At 40.1% G+C, this 20,299-nt stretch overlaps 2 protein-coding genes across 2 annotated transcripts; one reads left to right on the top strand and one right to left on the bottom strand.

Annotated features, from left to right (window-relative positions):
* Positions 1–653: 653 nt before the first annotated feature.
* GKN2 (gastrokine 2) lies at positions 654–6,411 on the bottom strand. Its single transcript, XM_040618335.1, has 6 exons — positions 6,301–6,411; positions 3,663–3,716; positions 2,987–3,118; positions 2,375–2,485; positions 1,422–1,575; positions 654–869 (listed from the first exon to the last, which is right to left on the bottom strand). Exons 1-6 carry the CDS (start codon positions 6,409–6,411, stop codon positions 790–792), a joined length of 642 nt encoding a protein of 213 aa, XP_040474269.1. The 3' UTR covers positions 654–789.
* Positions 6,412–15,805: 9,394 nt separating this feature from the next.
* Positions 15,806–19,554, top strand: GKN1 (gastrokine 1). Its single transcript, XM_040618334.1, is given in 4 exon segments — positions 15,806–15,813; positions 16,974–17,103; positions 17,296–17,404; positions 19,391–19,554. Coding segments are annotated over 4 exon segments (411 nt in total).
* Positions 19,555–20,299: the final 745 nt, after the last annotated feature.

The following is a 20,299-nucleotide window of genomic DNA, read 5'->3' as shown; positions in this document are numbered from 1 at the left end:
TGTGAATTCAACCATCCACTGCTATCCATCAGAAGAGCAGGCAGGCAGCACCGATGCTGCCTCATCTTGTATTTAATCAGCTCCTGACACAAATTTACTCTCCAACATATGTGGGGCACTCAGCAAGTGGTCACAGCTCTTTTTACACTGGCATTGTGTGAAGAGATCATTTTATTCTGGGTTATGAATGTTTTAGGACTGGGACAGTCTCTTCTATCTGGCTTTGAATAATACCCACAACAAAAAGCTCTCCAACCCATCACACGAACTCAAATTGCTCCAAATTTTCAGCGGCCTTGCAGAACTCAAGCTTCTTTGCAAGTGCTCATAACATAGAGCTTCTCCCTCCCTTTATCTATCCATTCATCTGTTTGCTCCCTCCCTTCAACATAACGTGAGTCAGCACCTGAGGAGGCTGAGTGCTGATGCCAAAGGGCAATTCTCCACTGGAAAAAACTATTCTGTTATTGTTTCTTCACTGGCAGGCAGCACACACCAATGCCTAGGTTATATTGCAGCCTGAGCATAGCAAGGCATCAAAGGGGAATGCAACTCTTGTGTAGGAAAATTAGCAAGGCCCACTTTATTTCTGTTCTGCTTTCCGATGAAGAAAAAAACCAAAGCATTTTAATTGCTTCATTATCTTTATTTGTTTATTACACTCAAAGCTTTGGATAGGCAAGTTGGGTCTAATACCCAGTTTTGTTCCAGTTGGAGAACATGACTATAACCACAAAAGCATGCAAAGAAACAAGTCGTTTCCATGCAGCAGAATTGCCAAGATCCAGACTACTGGCTATTTTCACAGATTTGAATGCCCAAAATGTTTGGAACTCCTGCATTGGCACAGCCACGAACATTCAGTGGTGCTAAAAGAAACAAGAAAATGACAATATTATCAGTGACAACATCCCTGTATCCAGCAAGGAAAAGTCTGCTAAATACACAAATTTCAATCCCCAGTTATGGTCCTATTCAAGGTTCCTTTTGGTCTCAATGGATTCGGTGTAAAACTTTTATGGTGTAACTCAAAGGGAGGAAGGGTCTGTACAACTTTAAATCACCTTTGTGCTCCCCCTTTCCCGTAAGCTGCATACAGCCGGTAGCATACTGGCATACAGTAGATGCCTTGTGGGACTTTTATTGTTGAGGCATAAGTTGGGTACAGCTGCTACACAGCGGGTTCCTCTGAACAGGCGTTCCAGAATTTAAATGACTAACGATGAAATACAGTGCTTTATCAGATTTTTCCAAAGCATCCCAGAGCCTTACTCTTTCAGTCTTACTAGGTAGTTTACTCATCTGCTCTAAAACAGGGCAGTATGTTCCTGCCTCAAAGGTACCATGTGGACTTAGGTTTAAAGAATAGAAAGGTACTCCTGCTCTGTAACAGAAACATAATGTTCTGATCTTTAACTTACGTTGACTCTTTACAAGGCGGTAGAGAGGCAGGCCTTTGCAGAGTTTTTCAATTTGTTTTCCATAGGTAAACCAATTCTTGATATTCCCAAAGAAAGAATTGCCAGACTGGAACTGTACCCACACATTCTTTGGACAGTATATCTCCTTCATAGTCTAAAAAGAAAATGTTAGACATCATCAGTAATGTAGCTTTGGTTTCATTCTACTAGGACACCCTTTGTAGAAAATCCCAGAACCTAAAATAACCTTCCTTTGCCTCACACAGAGCAACTAAAGAAGCTTCACGCTTTTAGAGAAAAATAAGTATTTTCAATCTACTCAGAAACAACATTCACTAGATACTAATTCTGCTAACATAGCAAAACTGAGCTGTATTACTATCAAAATAAGTTTTGTTAACTGGCAGTAAGTTTTGCTGTAAATGTGCTACTGTTAGGCTGTCATTAAACAGGCCAGAGCTCAAGTTCATCTCCAGGCAATACTTCCAGTGACCTTCAGGAAACATTTGCCTAAATAGGAAAGTCAAAGTCTGGTCAAAGTAAATTGATTTCTAAGTTCTGTTCTGCAAACAAAATTATTTCAAGTTATGTCAAGCTCAAAATTATAGCATGACAATGAAAAAAAGGAAAATCCTGTCTAAACTCATACTATGATCACCTCAAAATAGTCCAATTACACTACTTCCAAGGACAGGGGATCTTACAGTTCTAGACAATCCACTATAAAACCACAGGGCACAGGCCCATGATTGCGCATTATCCTAAAAGAATGTTCTACATAATATTCCCTTGAAGTTCTATCTTGTCAGAACTGCTTCATGATTGCTAACACAGTAAAAGACATTCCTAAGTACAGTTGTTCTTAAAGGCAGAACGGATGGCTCCCATCACACCACACAACTCTTATGCAGTAGCCTTCCTTTTATAGAGCACGGGTTGCACTACAGTGTCACCTGTCTTTCAAAAGCCAGGCGTCCAATTTGTTGCAGGGTCGGGATGTATTGATTATCTATTTTCATGATAAAACAGGCACGTCGTGAAAATAACCTTGTTGCAATATAGCCCTGTAATGAAAAAAAAAATTATAGTTAATTAATTAAAAATGGCTACCGCTAAGATTAGTTGATTCTCTCTAGAAGAACCACAAAGTGGCTACACAGGCTACTATTGTGAAATGACTCTGCATTTACACCGTCACCGTTGGGGAAGAGAAGCAGACTGCCCACACTAATGTCTGTCCATCAGATTGGAAGTATCTTTTCCAATAGTCTTCTACTGCACTCGCTATACATGACCGATGGCAGCCCGTTCTCAACTCTGACCTCACTGAGGCCGGTGAGGTTCTTCTCACTTTCATGAAGTGCCACCACAGGTTTCATAACAAGTCTTTTAAACTACCATCACATGGGTGAAACAAAGAGATGGACTAAGAGGAGGAAAGGTGATGGGAGTCCTCAAAGAAACAGTGTTTCAGGACGGCTTATGGTGAGAAGACACTAGAATAGTTTCTGAGTTTAAAAACTTCCTCAGAGATCAAATCCAGGCAGATTCGTACAGGTACTTACATGCGCATAGTCAAAGATGGTATCAGAGGAGTACACTCCAGAACGGACATGGACATCAGCCACATCATTCTCACTGTCAATGGTCATAGTTCCAGTGACATAGTTTTTGTTAGGTTCATGAAGGACATAGGTCTTTGGTAAAAAACACAAAATCATTGCTCATCATCTGCCTTGCAACTTTAAAAAGTATAGTATAAACAAACTCTTTCTCTCAAATAAACAAGTATGACTGCATTATGTAAATACTAAATCCCTTAACAACCCTCCAGCAGTCTCAGGAGACTCTTGAGGTGGAGATTTATTATGCAGGAGTGTGTCAGGGTGAGAAAGGAGGGGGCAGGCCCTCACTGTAGGCTAAGGAAAAACAACACGGGGCATCCCAGTCATCATGTGTAGCAGCAGGGACCGGCAGGAGACTGCAACAGTCCCCATATTTTAGCTTGGGCTAAGGGGACCTATGCCACCCCCCATTTCCTGTGACTATGCATCTGCACAGAGCTGCCTCTTTTGCTTATCTGACTGCCACCTTTGGCAAACACTGTTGTTCACTACACTTGGCAATAAGCACCTTGTTCGTTTCTTCTATGCTTTTCTTCTTATTATATTTGCCCCCTGCCCAGGGATCCAATTAATTTTAAATGAGTACTTGCAGTAGGCGACTTATCAGTCTACTTACTGTAAGTGCAGAAGTCTGAGTCCAAAAGACTCCCAGCAAAACCAGAACGGTAGTCTGTAAAAGGAATACACATTCTCACTTGACAGAAACACCAGGCAGTGCCATAAAATATCCCCAGCTGATGAAGTGAGGGAAGCACCTATAGCTTCAGTTTGAAAAATTACCCATTTAACATGTGATTAGTTGAAAATAATTACAATTCTTCATTGTAAAATTCTTGCTATTAGGGTCTGTTTTGCCTGAAAAAAGCAGAATGATAACCATTATATTTTTTGTATTTTTCAGAAGTCCCTTCCTGATGCCATGTTACTTCTCGATTTGCCTCTACAACCGTCATTATTAAATCATAACGCCCTCTTCTGATTTGTAATCAAGTTCTGCACTCTGCTCAAACAAGGCTTCCACTGACTTCAAGGGGATCGCTGTACACCCAAGTAATGCAAGTTTCCCACTGAACAACCCCAAAGAAATAATACACAGATCATACTCATCCCATTCCTGTACCACTTACTTGAGCATCTTCTTCTCTATCCTTTTGTTCATAAAAATAAGGAACTTTTTATAATGTAAGTTCAACAAAAATGGATATACTCACAAGTCCGTTCATTTTTCTTTCAGATAAGAACAAGAAGCTGCACGAAGTAAGAATGCAAGAAAAACCCAGGGACCTTCAACTTTTATATCTTGCTGGAGGTGTGGGAAACACTTGACAGACCTTTTCTTCATGACTCAAACAAGTCCATATCAACATGCCATACTGTGGTAAGCCTCATATCTGAATTTTGGGTTGGCACAGATAACCTGACCTTGATATGTTAAAAGCATTCAATAAGTCAACTTTTGTAAAATGAATCACTCCACAAATGGCTACTATTTACTCGTTTAAACTTTAGAGGTGTACCCACTCTTGCTGGTTCCATTTTTTAAATATTTAACAGGATATTGTTCAGAATTAAAAGCCATCAGGAATCACTCTACTATTCATTCATACAAACTGCATTTTGTCTTCTCAAATATATTCCCTAACAGCCTGATAGCCTGCAGACAAATCCTGGAAGAAATACCTATGTCACGGTAGCCTACATGCCAGCCAGTGAACAGACTAATTCTTTGGCCATTTATTCCAGCTAATATATGCACAAACAGTCAACAAGAAGTGCTGCTCATTTTTGATCAGTTACCATGATGTATCTAACACATGCATTGAAATAATTAGGAATAACAACTGTACTTCAGAAGACAATCTTCGTAATTTCTAGCCTCCTCAGCGTACAGAGGAGTGACATGAAACATCAGAGGATGTGTGGTTCACACGAGGTCACAAAACAAAAGGAGCAAGATGGGGATTCCTCCTTTAAAACTATCAGTTTTCTGTATTTTATGAAAACGTCAATGACCACGGCTATTGCCATGAGAAGCATTCTCCTATTACTACAACCACGCCTGGACTCCTCATCTGTGACTCCACATCAGCCAGTGCTGGAACCTTGACAAATCACATGCTACTTTCTACTGGAATGTCATTAATTGAAGTCTATTCCCTTCTAATAAAACAAGAACTCAACCTCACAGCCAACACCTTTCTGTAATCTCAGTCATCAGAAGAAAGGTGAAAGTGATTGTATGGAAATCTCTCTTAGCAAACAGACCCCAACGAAGGAAGGAGAAAAAAAAAAAAAGGCATTGCATGTATTTGCTTTATTCCACCCAACTCTACATGGAAAGTGTTATCTCAAGTGTAGCAAAGCTGTGCTGCTAAGCAAATATATCAGAATACATACAAACAGATATCAAATTCAATAAGCATAGTTAATTAGACTAATTAGATTGGATTTCTGTTACCCTCCTCTTGAAAGCTGACTCTGTCCCTTCTTCTGCAAAGAAACTGTTTCTAAGATTACAGATAGGTCAGAAATACTCAGAGATTTCAGCAGTCAAGTTTTTCATAGCCTACAGGGTTCAGGCACCACAAGCTACTAAAACAAAAAGCTTTAATAAGTTTTAAATATTTTTAAAATAAAGCTTAAATTAACTTCCCATTAGTCATTATGTCTTCATATACTCATTTCTCTTGACAAAACACCCAAGAGCTTCTGCTTTCTTAAGCATTGATATACTTAGGCACAGGCAAGAGCAGAGCAACATGTGAAATCGATGGTTATTTAGCAAAGGAGAATTAGAACAGCCATGATCTCATGATTTTCACCTGACATTGGACCGACTGAATTTTCCTGATCCAATCAGCCAAGACCAAAAATTAAAGATTAATTCCTAAAAAGCATTTGACTAGTTAACATTATTGCAAGAGAGAACACACTCCTAGTAGCCTCAGGCAAAGCCTAAATACTTCCAATAGGAAAGCCCTGCTTTTTGGAGACTTTTTCCTCACAGCTATTCACATGCGTCCCAGCAATACACCTGAAATTAACACACATGCACTCCAAGGCAAGACTACCCATGACTACTCCAGAGTCCCCTAAGCACCCTTCCGTATTAAGTAACTGAAGTAGAGCACAGCATAAGAAAGGCTATAACCTGCTCTAATTTCACTTTCACACGTCCTCAGGAAGAATGAGGTTCAGCTTTGGAAGCTGTGACTCAGCTCCCCTTGGTGAACATGAAATTTCACGATGCCCACATTCTCAATGTAGTCTTCTTGCTTTTGATCCTTTTGATCTAAGTCAACAGTCTCAAACTGCCCCCCCCCATCATTTTCTTCAACTGTTACACTTGCAGTCAGATTGGTCATGTCAGGGAAGACAGCAGAAAATAGAATTTGAGTAATGTTCAGAGCAAGTAGTATGCAGTCACAACACTGCAACATTTATCACTCTAGAAAACTTAATTTCTTTGTTATTTTCTTAAGGCCAAATATTTTCAAATACATTCTAATTTACCCTAATGAAATACAATTAAGATACAAAACTACTCTTAATCTCTGTAAGTAAAATTGCCAGAACTTGACCCATTACATGGCACTGTCATACTCTAAAAAATAACTTAAACAAAAAAACTTTGAACATCAAATGAAAAGAATAATTGTACAATTTCATTTCAAGTTAACACATAAGGGAGAGAGATTCAGTCAAGTTCAAGTGAGATTATACTATCAAAATAAACTCTCCTGGTGAGTCATTTTGGTTTTTTTCCAGGTACTTTGCATCAATATTTACTTTATCAGGGAGTGAGCAGGTAGTGGGAGAAAAGTAAAGAATGCAGCAACACCTCAAAAAATCAACAAAAATCTTGATGCTTCCAAGCTGGGCTGGGCATGCCACACATCAGATAAAGACCAGGTGACACAGTCCAGAAAAATCTGTTGGCACAAGGACAGGTCAAGCAGAATTAATCACAGTCCATAGTTGTAAAAAAAAGTAAATAAAGTTCAAGGATTAATCCAGAATAATTTCAGTTGTTTAATTCTTGCCAGACAGTAAAGTGTAGAAGAACACAGGAAAATGTAAGCATGTGCACAAAATGAAACACTAATTTGAGAAAAGGGCTAAAACTGAAACAGCTCTTAGCCTTGGGAGTTTGCTGCACAGTGGTACAAGAATTTAGTACAGAAACAGAATGCCTTGAGGAGAGCTTTAAAACTGAGGCAAACTTGTACTGGAAAAAGAACAGGGCATTCTACAGTAAAAGCATGCCCCCCACCTTTTTTCCTGGCTTCTACTATTGTAATTAGTTCTGTAAGTTATTCTTAATGTCAAAGGCTCTAGCTGTGTAGGGTTGCCATACAAACTACTCGACCAATCAGAAGCTGACGTAAGATCTGGAGAATCAGGCGTCCAAATGTGACACATTACTGAAATGGCCAAATTGGCTATGGTTGTTGGAAGAAAAGGACAAAACTGCTTTCCAACTCATTGCTAATGACACTGCAGGGATTAGCATTATACAGTTCAGATTCTCAGTGCCCTTCTTGAAAACTAGTGGAATAATTAAATTTTCAGAGGATTTTGTGACATACAAAATAAGAATTTTATGTGTATTTTGGATCTTGGAGGCTAAGGACGTACCTATCACCAATCTTTTTCCCTTAGTAACTTATTACCATCATTCACCATATTTTACACCTTGTGCAAATTGCAAAGTGGGTGCAAAACAGATGAAAAACAGAGCTTTCCACTCACAGTGCTGGCAGACTGCTACACCTCCTCTGCACGCATATGGCCAAGCAAGGCCTCGGTTCACAGCAGAATGACAGAGTGTGGCCCTGACTGGCGTAAATGAGAATTAGGCCTCACCTTCTCAGCTGAAGTAAGATTCCCTGGCTTTTGCAGTAACAGCTGCAGCAATGATCCTCAGCAAATGACGACAGTAAAGAATCTTGTTCAAAACAATAGTTCATAATGACACTGAGTGAGTCCGCATCATGCCATTCTGGCAATGCAAAGGAAACTTGAGTGTGCAAACCCACACTGAACTACAGTAAAGCACGCAGGATACAGAGGTATACAGAGGGGCTGACAGAATAAGCATTAAATAAGCACTTCTGGAGTAGTTAAATGAGCACCTCTGAAAGTGCTGCTTCTGTAAGAGGCACAGCTAAGAAACAAATCCAAATTATCTGTGGAGATATATCTGTCTATCTATCTTAGATTATTAAACAGCAATGGACAATATTGTTGGACAAAAAGACTTGGACATTTGTGCTGCCCAGTTAAAAAACCTAAACGGTTTTCAAAGTTTTTGCAACAAACAAGGCAAATAAGTTCTTGTGCTGTGGCTCTGTACATAATTCTCAAATTCAGAGAAGTAGTAAAATCTGCTTTCTAAATAATAGTTGACATAAAATTCTCTAGTTTGTGGCCCCTTTCTAGAACTGCCCTCAGTCCATAACCAGGTACTACTCTCATGAGTACAGAGGCCATGCCTGAAGACTGGAAAGCAGATCCTAACTGAACAGGCTCAGAAAGGAAGGTTAATGAAAGAACTCAGTAATTTCTGTGATTGAGAACCAAGCTCATGATTTCTGGGGACTGACTTAACATCTAATATAGGCAGATTACCACCTCCATTGATTTAAAAGATAGTATCAGCTGTGGATATATGGATATCAGGCTGAGTCCTGTGCCACGTAGACACGAAGCATAACTACAAATCTTATTAGGTTTCTATTCTCTGGTTCTGAATTTTTTTCCCCTCATTTAAAAGTTACTATAAAATATACTGAACTTGCCATGGCAAATTTTCTTTCACCTTCCTCTGTAATGAATTCAGTCACACTGGTATCAAAGCCTCCCTCTTATCACAGCACTTGCCCAGGAAACCCGTCACGATTCTGTGAACACTGGGCATGTGCCAACATGGTAAACCCATTTTAAGATTTAACTTTGGGATATTACTGTATAAAAAGTAAGAGTACACATCAATTACCAGCAGATCTTGCCTCGCCTGCCATCAAAATGAAGTTCACTGGAAGTATATGTGTCATTTTCTCATACAAGTGTTAAGGTTGGACAGTTTTAAAATTAATTTACTCTTTCTTGGTACCTAGCAAACTATTACTGATTTATGTAGGGATTACAGAGTAAAAATGACAAATAGGTCAGACTGCATGGGTGAAATTTCACCTTTGGCAGTGCCTTCATATGCCTACTCAAATCTGAAAGAGAGAAGTGCTCTGTCACAAGGGCGAGAGGCACAAGTGAAATGTTGAAAGGGCAATATTCTCTCACCCACAACTCAGATGCAAGTCAATGGTCTCTGCAAGTTATATAAAGTTATGGCACAGCTGTCTGATGAGAGTGCAGGAGAAGAGTGCATGAGACAAATGAAAGACTCCAAGTGCATGACTGTGAAGCAGGTGTATTTACAGCAAGCTGAAATTGTTGCATCCCAAAATGTTAGTGCTAAATACTCTGAGTCACACTTGGATATTTCTCATAAAAATCCTCCTTTGAAGTAGATAAAATTTGTGACCAATTCAATATTAGAGGGTTTGTCTTCAAGAGAATAATTGTTCACAATAATTACCACAAAAGAATTTAGCATCATAACAATATTAAATCTCTCCAAAATATATCAGCAGTAGTTTTGACAAATCTGAGCAACAAGAAGCATGAGTCATTGAAACTGTATTATTTTATAATATAAAATAGAACAAAGTACTTAACATTACATTTTTCTGAGCAAAAATGATTGTGCCTACCCTTACACTATTAGCCCTGTATTCAGAGGCATGAGAACTACTGTGAGGATGCTCAAGTTCCCTTTCTGCTGTGTTCCAAGTACAGAGCTGTACTGTGCTCCCACATGCCAGCTTTTCACAGTAGCTGCACATGCACAGTTCATGGGTCTGCTCCATGTCTAAAATCAAAAGCTCAAGGTGAAGAGTTCATGCTTTTAATTAAAAGATTTCAGGCTACCTTTTTCCAAGGAGTTTAATGAACTGGGGCTGGACATATTTTAAAACCCACTCAGTTTACATGAACTTCTTAGCTGTGCAAAGTATACTGCTGAGGTTAGGAGTAATTTATATGAATTGATGATCTCATGTAAGCTCATTAACAAAAAATTCTCCTGCATATTTTAACACTCTTCAGTTAAACTCCACTTCAGAAAAATGCTAAGCATGTACACAAAATCAAATAGGAAGACAAAATTATTTTAACACAGCAAATAACTTGATGCAAGGTAAGCAATCACAATGTTAAAATGTGGATTTCAAATGTTTGTTTCAGGTTGTGATTGCTTCTCTTCTTAGGACCTTTCCTGACTCCAGCTCTTGCTAACGGTGTACTTATGAGCCACATGCAATTATACACTGCTGCCATAAGAACTAGTGACCTTTAGCTATAGCCTCTGAAAAACACGTTTCTGCAAGTGAAGCTGTATTTCAAAGTCTGATACTTAGCAGGAAACTGTGGGGCTTTTTATACCAAATATATTTCAGTGCTTGATATATCAAGGGAAAAAGACAGTTGCTAGATAGGAAATCAGCAAAGTCTGTCTTGAGATTAGCATAAACACTGAAAGTAATTGTGTGTATGGAGAGAAACAAATACCAGCATGAAGGACCTGACCACAAAAGAGTGAAATACTGTAAATAACTCTCTGCCGGCAAGTTTCTGCAGGGGCAAGAACAATAAGGAATTATTCTACTTTTCTTAGAAATTTATCTTGCAAGCTTGACTCTGAACATCCAGTTTAGTGTTTAAAGGAAATTCTCCAGTATTCAAATGAAACTGTTTTTTTCCACCTGGTCTATGAGACATTCAGTACAGGGGGGGAATAGAGCAGTAATGTTAAAGCCTGTCTGCCTTCATAAGGTGGATACATCAGACAGATGAAAACCAGGGCTAGATAAAACCTGAGTGTTAAGGTTTGACACAACAGTACTAACAGGTTCCCAGCCCTCCTCTAAGGCCAGAAATTATCTCCTCTTCAACTCGATCTCAGTACACCTGATGGGTGTACTCTTATGCTGGGTTAAAAGCTGGCTGGACGGCTGAGCCCCAGGTGTGGTAGCAAATGGTGTTACATCCAACTGGCAAGCAGTCACCAGTGGCATTCCCCAGGGCTCAGTATCTGGGCCAGCTCTGTTTAATATCTTTATCAACGATCTCAGCGAGGAGAAGGAGTGTACCCTTACTAAGTTTGCAGACAACATCAAGTCAGGGAGGAGCACTGATCCATTTGAGGGCAGGAGGGCTCTGCAGGGGGGTCTGGGCCGGCTGGGCCAATGGGCTGAGGCCACTGGATGAGGTTCAACAGGGCTCAGTGCTGGGCCCTGCACTGGGGTCACAATAACCCCACGAAACGCTACAGGCTGGGGGCAGAGGGGCTTGGAAGCTGCCTGTGGGGAAGGACCTGGGGGTGCTGGCTGACGGCTGGCTGAACATGAGCCAGCAGTGTGCCCAGGTGGCCAAGGGGGCCAACAGCATCCTGGCTCGTATCTGAAACAGCGTGGCCAGCAGCACAAGGGCCGCGATCAATCGATCGTCCTCCTGTACTTGGCAGTGGTGAGGCCGCACCTCGAATCCTGTGTTCAGTTGGGCCTTCGCTTCAAGAGGACATTGAGGTGCTGGAGCGTGTCCAGAGATGGGCAGCGGGGCTGGTGAAGGGGCTGGAGCACAAGTCTTGATGGGGAGTGGCTGAGGGAACTGAGGTTGTTTAACCTGGAGAGGCAGTGGCTGAGGGGGGGACATTATTGCTGTCTACAACTACCTGAAAGGAGGTTGCAGACAGGTGGGTGTCAGTCTATTCTCCCAGGTAACAAGCAACTGGACAACAGGAAACAGCCTCAAGTTGTGCCAGGGAGGTTTAGATTCAATATTACAAAAAATTTCTTTACTGAAAGGGTGGTGAAGCATTGGAACAGGCTGCCCAGGGAGGTGGTGGAATCACCATCCCTGGAAGTGTTTAAAAACGCATAGATGCGGTGCTTAGGGACGTGGTTTAGCAAAGGACTTGGCAGTGTTAGGTTAACAGTTGGACTCGATCATAAAGGTCCTTTCCAATCTAAATAACTCTATGATGTCTAAGAGCAATAATTTCCCAAAAGGTTGTTACTAGAGCTATTGCTTTATTGAACGAAATACTGGGAATCCACAAAGCTAAACCCTTACCTCCTTTAAGCTTTTCCAGAAATCAGAATGGCAAGACAAACTTTAAAGAGCACCACAGAGAAAACTCACACCACTCTGACACGGGGGTCAGTACTGACTCAAAGGAGAGCTCCGAGAACTGGGAATCTGTCTGGGATGTCAAGACTGTAAGTGGCTGTCACCATTGCTCAAAAAAATATGGAAAACAGCCAAAAGGTTTTTGAAAAACGCCTAAGCTTCAACCAAGATTTTAGAGGAGATGCTTAAAAACATTCTCATTTAACTCTCTTAATGTTTCTGCTGTACCGCATGCTGCACTGGTGTTTTCAGCAGTGAATTGCATCATCTGACTTAAGCTGTATAACATCTCAGACATGTGGCATTACTGGAGAAGGCAATTTACTTTGCCTTTTACCAAAATCCCTTGTCGGCCTCCATGACACATTTACCTAGACAATCTAACAGAAAAACCCCACATTTTCCTTCCCTATGATTATTTGTACTGTATAAAGCCCTTTTTTTAACTAGTGCTTCTCTCTGACAATCCACTTATCTTTCACTGTGTATCATTTGCAACAAAAAAAATCTTCTTTTTTTCTTAATAGGTCTGTGTTGCAACCAAGGTATTTTCAAAAAACACCTGCCTCATTAAAATAGGCAATCAGGTTTTTGCCTCATAAACTTTCCTGCAGCACCTCAGGGACACAAGGTAGGATGGTGAACAAAGGTGGTGAGAAACCTAACCAATTCCCTGTGAAATGTACTTCCTGACACACACAGAGAAAAGGCTCCAAGAACTGAAGACAAGTTTCACAGCGGGGCTTAGTCACTCTAAAAGTTCAGTCTTTGAAAAGTTGCATTGCACTTGAATAACCCCTTCTCCACTATCAAAGATGTGCATACAGATTCTGAACTCCATTTTTGTTTTTTCTACATGCTGTTTTCTAGGTTTGTTTCTTTGATGCTTAGGGACCCAGTCCTCATCAACTTCCACCCAGAGGGGATCGCTTCATTATCTCAAACACATAAGCTCCAAAACTTGCAGAGATATGGAAAACTCATTGAAGCTCTGTGCAAGGGAATTCCCTCTTTCTTTGCTTACCAAACTGCTGGTGAGTATAATAGTAACGGTGCTTTGTATGCCAAAATAGAGATTAACAAGATTACAAATAAGGATGAAAAATACTTAAGTGAAGATCAGCAAGTTAATTATTGAAATCCTGTGGTTTCCTATGACTTTTTATAGATCAGTCAATGTGTACATACGGAAGAACAGCAGGTCTGTCACTTGTCTGCGTACAACCTGGAGACCAGGCTTTTTCGGGAAGGTTTGGGCTCTAGCTGTTGATACAATCCTGAATTTTTTAGGCAACTTCATGCATGTAGAGTACCTAGCTACCATGGATCCTGCTATGGCACGATTTTGAGATTCAAACCCAAATTTGCACATTAGATTTGTCTAAAAAGATTGCACTAACTGTTGCTTGTAGCGTAAGTTTAGGAAAGCGCAGCTCAATTTTTAATTTTTTATTTCCTGGTACATTTCCAACATTATGCTGGAAGAATTTCAGCTACATGGCTCTCCTGTTTTCTCAGTCCAAATTAATCAGTCTTTCCTTTTCTTTCAGGATAAAACTTCTTAAAGCAAGATGTTTCATGCCTGAAAGTTAACATTAATAAACTGTTTTTCCTATTACTGTGATTAACTATTCCTGATAAAGTTTTGAGGAAGAAAATCTATAGAACTGTGTACGCACTAACAAGTTTTTTCTCCTTCATAATCTTTTCTGGATCACACTTTCAATCATTAATCTGTTTCTTTTTCTGATCTCCGTGGAGGCTATTTGGTCTCAGTAAAACTGATCATCAACCTACATTGGTCTGCACTGTATTTTTACAAATCCTTTGAAAAAAAAGTGAAAGCAATTCCAAAGACAATATGCTAAACTAGCGTTCTTGCAAAATCCCAATCTTGACATTTAAACCTCATCCTGTACAATTTTCCCACTGAGATTTCACATGCTGCATTAAGAAATTATTCATCACTACTAAAAGCAAATGGTGCTGTATCTACTGCATTAACCATATTTAAGATAATACAGTATGAAGTCCAGGTTTATAGAAATAAGTGTAGCTGAGTTATTTTAACTTCTTATTAACCAAGTATTACAACGTTTTATTTTAAAATCAAGCATAGCAGTGCAATTTGGCCAAATAGAAACAGATGCACTATCGCTCTGATCAACCCAGAAATCAAGCTGCAGATAATGGAACTAGTAAGTGTATTAAATGCAGTTTGGAATTGAAGACAGATGTTACTTAACAGTGTTTTATTGATGTTTATCATAGGAAGCAAAAAAGCCTACCCTAACGAACTAAAAGTTGGAAATCTGAAAAAGTCAAATCATAGGCCAAAACTAAGGCACAATGGCTGGGACTAGTCTCTTCATCACTTCAGTAACTCTGGAAAATAACAAGATCTTCACCTTCCCTCCTTGCTCAGAGGCCCTTTTATTGGACTTTGGAAGGAGTAACTCTAAGCTACACTTCACCCATTCAGGAGCAAGTCAAGGGTTACTCTCAGTAAGGATGCAGCAGCCTGTTCTGTTGAGGAAAATGGTTTTTGCGTCTTTAATAGTTAACTGACAATAAAACCAAATCAAAACTGCACCCAAATAAAAAAAAGGCAACCATATGCAATTGCAGTATTTAAACAAAAATTCCTGTCCAACTTGCCTGGGGTTTCTGGAGAGAATCTCTTCCCTTCTTCTGCAACTTTACACCGCATTTTCCCTGAGATAAAACAGGCACAGCCCTCTTCGTTTATCCTATCATGTGTCACTGGGAAACATCTTTCTGGGGCCTTCAAGCCCTGGAAGGCTACGGGCCAGACTCTGTAACAGATGATTTCACATCCCCTGAGGCAGCCGCGATCTGACCTGAGCAGGGACTATGGAGAGCCCCAGCTGCCACAGCACAGCGTGCAGAGAGGTCAGCAGCCTTGCAGGCAAACAGGGACCCTCTGGTGGGCTCAGACCAGAGACCCCAGAGCCTCCCTGGCAGGGAATCCCAGGGCACAGACAGTTCCAGCGAGGGACGATGCCTGCTCCCATACCGTCTCATTTAAGGATAAAATTTCAACAAGAGGGCGCAAAACATTTGCAGCAAGGTCCAGCTTCTCACAAAACTACTTTGACTTCACACTGATTCCTATTTTTACTACAGTATTACAATTTGTGATGCTTAATAAATCTCCAAGCTTTTTATATTCTGTGAATAGCTTAAATTAACTGTGTCCTACAGTAACATTTCCAACTTTACAGAAAATGCAGAACTACTACCAAACCAACAAAGCAAAGTATTTGCTTTTTCCAGATCCAAGGAATTTCATTTCAATATTACGCTTTGGCAGTTTTCTTTATGTAATTTGGATGTCATTACATTTCATAATGTTCATTATTCAAATTTAAATTGTTTCAGGTTTAGACCGATTGGGAAGAGAACAAGACTCAAAAAGAGACTGCCAAGTAGAAACATGACAGCTGACTCCAGTGAGTCTGAAGAGATGTCAATACTGCAACTCTCAAAATGTCCATGTAAGTACAAAGATATATATATATATTCTTTACAGTGCAGAAGATCAAAGTTGCTTACCTTGCAAGAAATGATCCTTCTCAAGAAGGATGAGGCCTGATCTTTATCGCTGACCACAATTTCCATGATCTTCAACTTCCCTAACTTAGTTAAAATTGTAATTTAAATTCTGAAGGCAACCCCTCAGCATTACAAAGTGACAAGATTTTATCTTAAGTCCTGCTGCCCTTTTTTTCTCTTACCACACTGCAGGCAGAATATAAAAAACTGCAAACCTGAAAAACTGTATTGACATAAAAAAAGTTCAAAAGAGTGACTTGAGTATAATTAAAAAGCCATAATATAAACTAATAAATGTATTTGAATACCCTCACATATTTAAGACAAATTCAAGATGCAGAAAGAGTCTGATTTGTGAGGAAAAATATTTTTTTTTTTAACACCAAAATAGATATTCTAATTTGAGACATCGACAGAGGTCTAACACCAGTCTTTCGGGAAAAAAACCACAACACTTCAACAGCTTTAAATTAATAAAGCTGGATCAGCATAAACGTGCCAGGGGTGCTGCGGCCACCACGACTGAGGCAGAGCGGCCCCAGCTCCCGCCACCAGCGCCTCAGCGGCGTTTTCCCGCCTTTTTTCGTGTCCCCGCCACGGCCCAGCGGCGCCTCAGGCCCCTCCCGCCCGACACCGCAGCAGGCCCCTCAGCAGAGCCAAGGCCTTTTGTTCCTTCAGCAAAGAGGTAATTCCTGTCGGCTTGCATAATTTTCTCCAGGTTTTGCTTCAGGTTGTTTTCCTCTGCCCAGTGGCGCCACAGGTGGGCGACGGTAAGTGCCGACTACTCCCCAAGGAGCACCCGCATAAACCTAGGGTTTTCTCCACACAAATCCATACAAGCACAGTTAACTTGTGAAGAACCAAGATTATAACCACCCTTTGGTGTAAGGCTATGTATCAAAAGTGGCCCTTTGGACTTCCAGACTCAGTGAAACTGAGACCAGAATTTCACATAATATCACACTTGCAGCACTGGTCAGGAGTTATTTTTATATATATTAAACACCCCCCCCCCCCCCCCTTCTTTTTTATACCCCCCCCCCCCCCCCCCCTAGATTCCAGTTGAAAAGTGTTGTTTAATTTTGTTTTCTAATTTCAGCAGATGGAAATACACACACAAGTCATTGCTGCTGGAGGCCACCAAACTGACCATCACCAGGGAAACACACGTGGCAACTATTGAGCAAAAGAATGAGCAGAAGTCATGGAAAACCATTTGGAACTACAGCATGGTAAGTAGTAAGGAGCATGCTTTTTCAGAAAACGTACAAGGAGATGAGCTTCCATAAAGCTGACCAAAACACAGGACTTGTAACATTTTGAGTCCAAGTTTTAGGGTGTTTATTGCTTTTTTAACACAGATTTTATTCTAGTCTGAATTATGGAAAACTGAATTCCTAGTTGTCAGTAACTTTATTTTACAGGGCCTTATTGCAAGCAAAGTGCTGCCAGAGAGAATTTGCATAATTTCCACAATGAACAGAAATGAGATCCCCAGCTTGTATGCGCTTCATGAACTGTCCCGAGAGCAGGGTAAGATTAAAAAGGAGTAGTTACTTGTAAAGTTGTACAGTAATGCAAAGTAAACCGATGTGAGAGACATTGCTATTTTCAAAAGCTTTTAAACCAACAGTTACTTTAAAAGCCATTTAGATCACACCATTGATTATGAAGTTGTCTCTATTTCAATTACATTTTAAATTAACATAATTCCAAACCTTTGAAAAGTTAGAATACCCTGTTTCAGATACTTGCAGTGGAGGGTTTTCATGTTTTTTCAGTGTTGTAGATAACTTGGATTATTTATTCTTTTAAAACATTATAAGATTGACTGCTTTTGAATACTGTTTTATGTTTAAAGTTTTTAGACTTTTGGCATGGTAGTCTTCATAACCTTACATTCTTTGCAGGCAAAAAAAATATTTTTTTTAGACAGCTGTACTTGAGGAAGAATGAATAATCCAGTAACCAAAAAAATATTTTAAGATTTCAAGCTTTCAAAACTTTTTCAAAAGAACTAAGCATAATATTAGCATAAATTCAGCCCACAGAATTAGCATAGACATTAAAAAAAATTTAATCTTGGCATAGTAACCTTCTGTTGGTGCTGGCTTCTCTTGAAGTCTGAGAACTGAGTCCTTATAAAAATCCTGGCTTTAAAGGGCAAGAAGGCACGGTGGGGAAGAAAAAGGGGAGTGTTACATAAGTACAGGCTTGAGTAAAACCATTCATTTCTAGCTGTAGTTCCAGGCTTGCTTGTATTAAGGTGCATCTCTGTGCCCCCGAAGCTTCTCTCAACTCCTTGCATACCAGCAAGAAGGAAGCATATGGGAGCAGGCTTTCAGGAACCCTCTAATGGAATTCCACCATAATTTTGAAAGCCTGTGGCAATCCCAGTCATCCCCGCTAAGTGGGTCTTGACCCTGGAGTTCATCAAGCTGTTTGGCTGTGCTTTTTCTTTTTCGAGAGGATAAGATTTTCACAAGTGGTAGGATTTTGTTTTTCTGAACAGTAATGTGGCTTGGGAATTTGCCATGGGGATGGTTTTTCAAAAGAAAAAAGAGTAGGTGCATCATTCCCCCTTCCCCCTTCCTCTCTATGTATGTTTTCTCTGAGGAAGTTTAGGTCTGCAGGTTGCTAAGAAACAGCTTATATTAGGAAACCTTCAATGGCATCAATTATTTTTGGATAGCAATATCTAAAAATAGTCCTGAGTCATTTCAATATGAAATTACATTTTTCATTTCGGAACATTGCTTTGCAGATGCTGTTGTTCAGACTTCCATTTTCCTTTAGGGCAGAAGAGAGCATCTCTATATTCAGCTGCCTTTCCTCCATATTAATTGTATGAGCCAGAGCAGGTGTTCTGTGGCTGTAGCTGAATAATGAGATACAAACCAGCAGAAAGCCTAGGTCGTAAGAGAAAATATAGGTGTCCAGACAACAGGGCACTTAAGTAGGAAAATATATTTGAAATTCATTTGAAACAAAGCACTCTGGAGCAGTTCAGAAAAAACGTCCCACTAAAACACTCTCACAGAGGTCGTAAGCCCTACTTACATTCACACCAAAATGATTTGTATCTGCCAAGTGGTGCTGCTGCCCTCTTTGGTTGCCATTTTAGAAGGCTGAATGAATAGACTTCTCCTTCCATGCTTCCATGTTACACCCAAGTACCTCTAGAGTAAGAGGTTAGTGACTGAGGAAATACTTCTGTGGGAGGTCTGTGCTAAAATACTGACTGCAGTATCCCTCTTGTTCAGCTGTTTAATGGAGTTTCCAGTTCTCTTTAACCTCCCTCCACCTTGACTCCCGTAGAAAGATCTGTCATAGGAGCTGTCTTCAATGCTTGCTAATGGTCCCTGAGTCACACAGTAGGTTAAAAGACTGTACTAAATACAATTGAGTAAACCACCGAGCACCAAGTCATCATTCCAGAAATAGGAATATGCATAGCATTAAATGGATCCAGGCACTGATTTTGCTGAATGATGTTATTTGATGTTTAGAACCTGAAAGGTGAAAGACCACCTGCAAAGGAGATGACATTCATCTACAGCAGATTCATCTATAACCTCTAGTCTTACGGATTTGACTTCTTCATGATGTGCAGAGGAGTCCCCGCCTACCTTGCTCATGAAGTTCGTGGTGAGTGCAAGCAAATTAATTATGTCTGTAACTAACCAGGGGGGGTTGTTTTTTTTTTCCTTTGGAATAATATGCAAATGCTGCTGTTTCAACCAGAGATGGACACAAATCAAGAACTTCAGGAGCTGCACAAAGGGTTCAGGACTGGGGCAGTGTTGAGTCACCACCTCTGTAGATGATCTGATCCAAACCTTTACTACTCCTTTTAGTAAAGTTCAAGGTTGCTTAAATTTTGGCCCAGAATTTTTCAGATTGACCTCATCTGTAATGCCAAGGTAAAGAAAAAAGGTAGTCCTGAGTACCACTGTCCTTCAGTTCAGAGATTGCTGGTACGTTTACCAAGGAATCCCAACAAACACTTGTGTTTCACGGTACTAAGCCAAGTTGCTTCATTCCCTATAGGTTTTTCAGAGGTGAAATGATCACATTACCTAGGAGTTTAAGGACCTACACTTCGTAAGATCCTTTGATAATGTCAAAGCTGGACAGGGCCTCTTGACTAGCACTAGCATAACCATTTGATGCAGAGAAATATGTGCTAACAGTGTAGAGTGTAAGAGTGCCCCTCTGTACTGGAAAACCAAAAGACTATTGAATAGCATGTCTTTGGGCTCATTAATTTTTCAGTTAAAGATCCAGTTGCGTTTGGTGACTGCAAAAGAATCTTTCAGTCATACATATCAAATATTTCTATTGCAGCAATTATTAAAAACTGAGCAATAAGAATGCACTGTTGTGGAATGCCAGCTATTGCTATGGAGACTAGTGTACATCAGGTGT

Source organism: Falco naumanni, chromosome 19 (assembly GCF_017639655.2).
Source record: "Falco naumanni isolate bFalNau1 chromosome 19, bFalNau1.pat, whole genome shotgun sequence".
NCBI classification, from domain to species: domain Eukaryota; kingdom Metazoa; phylum Chordata; class Aves; order Falconiformes; family Falconidae; genus Falco; species Falco naumanni.
This window is presented reverse-complemented; position numbering and strand designations above follow the sequence as displayed.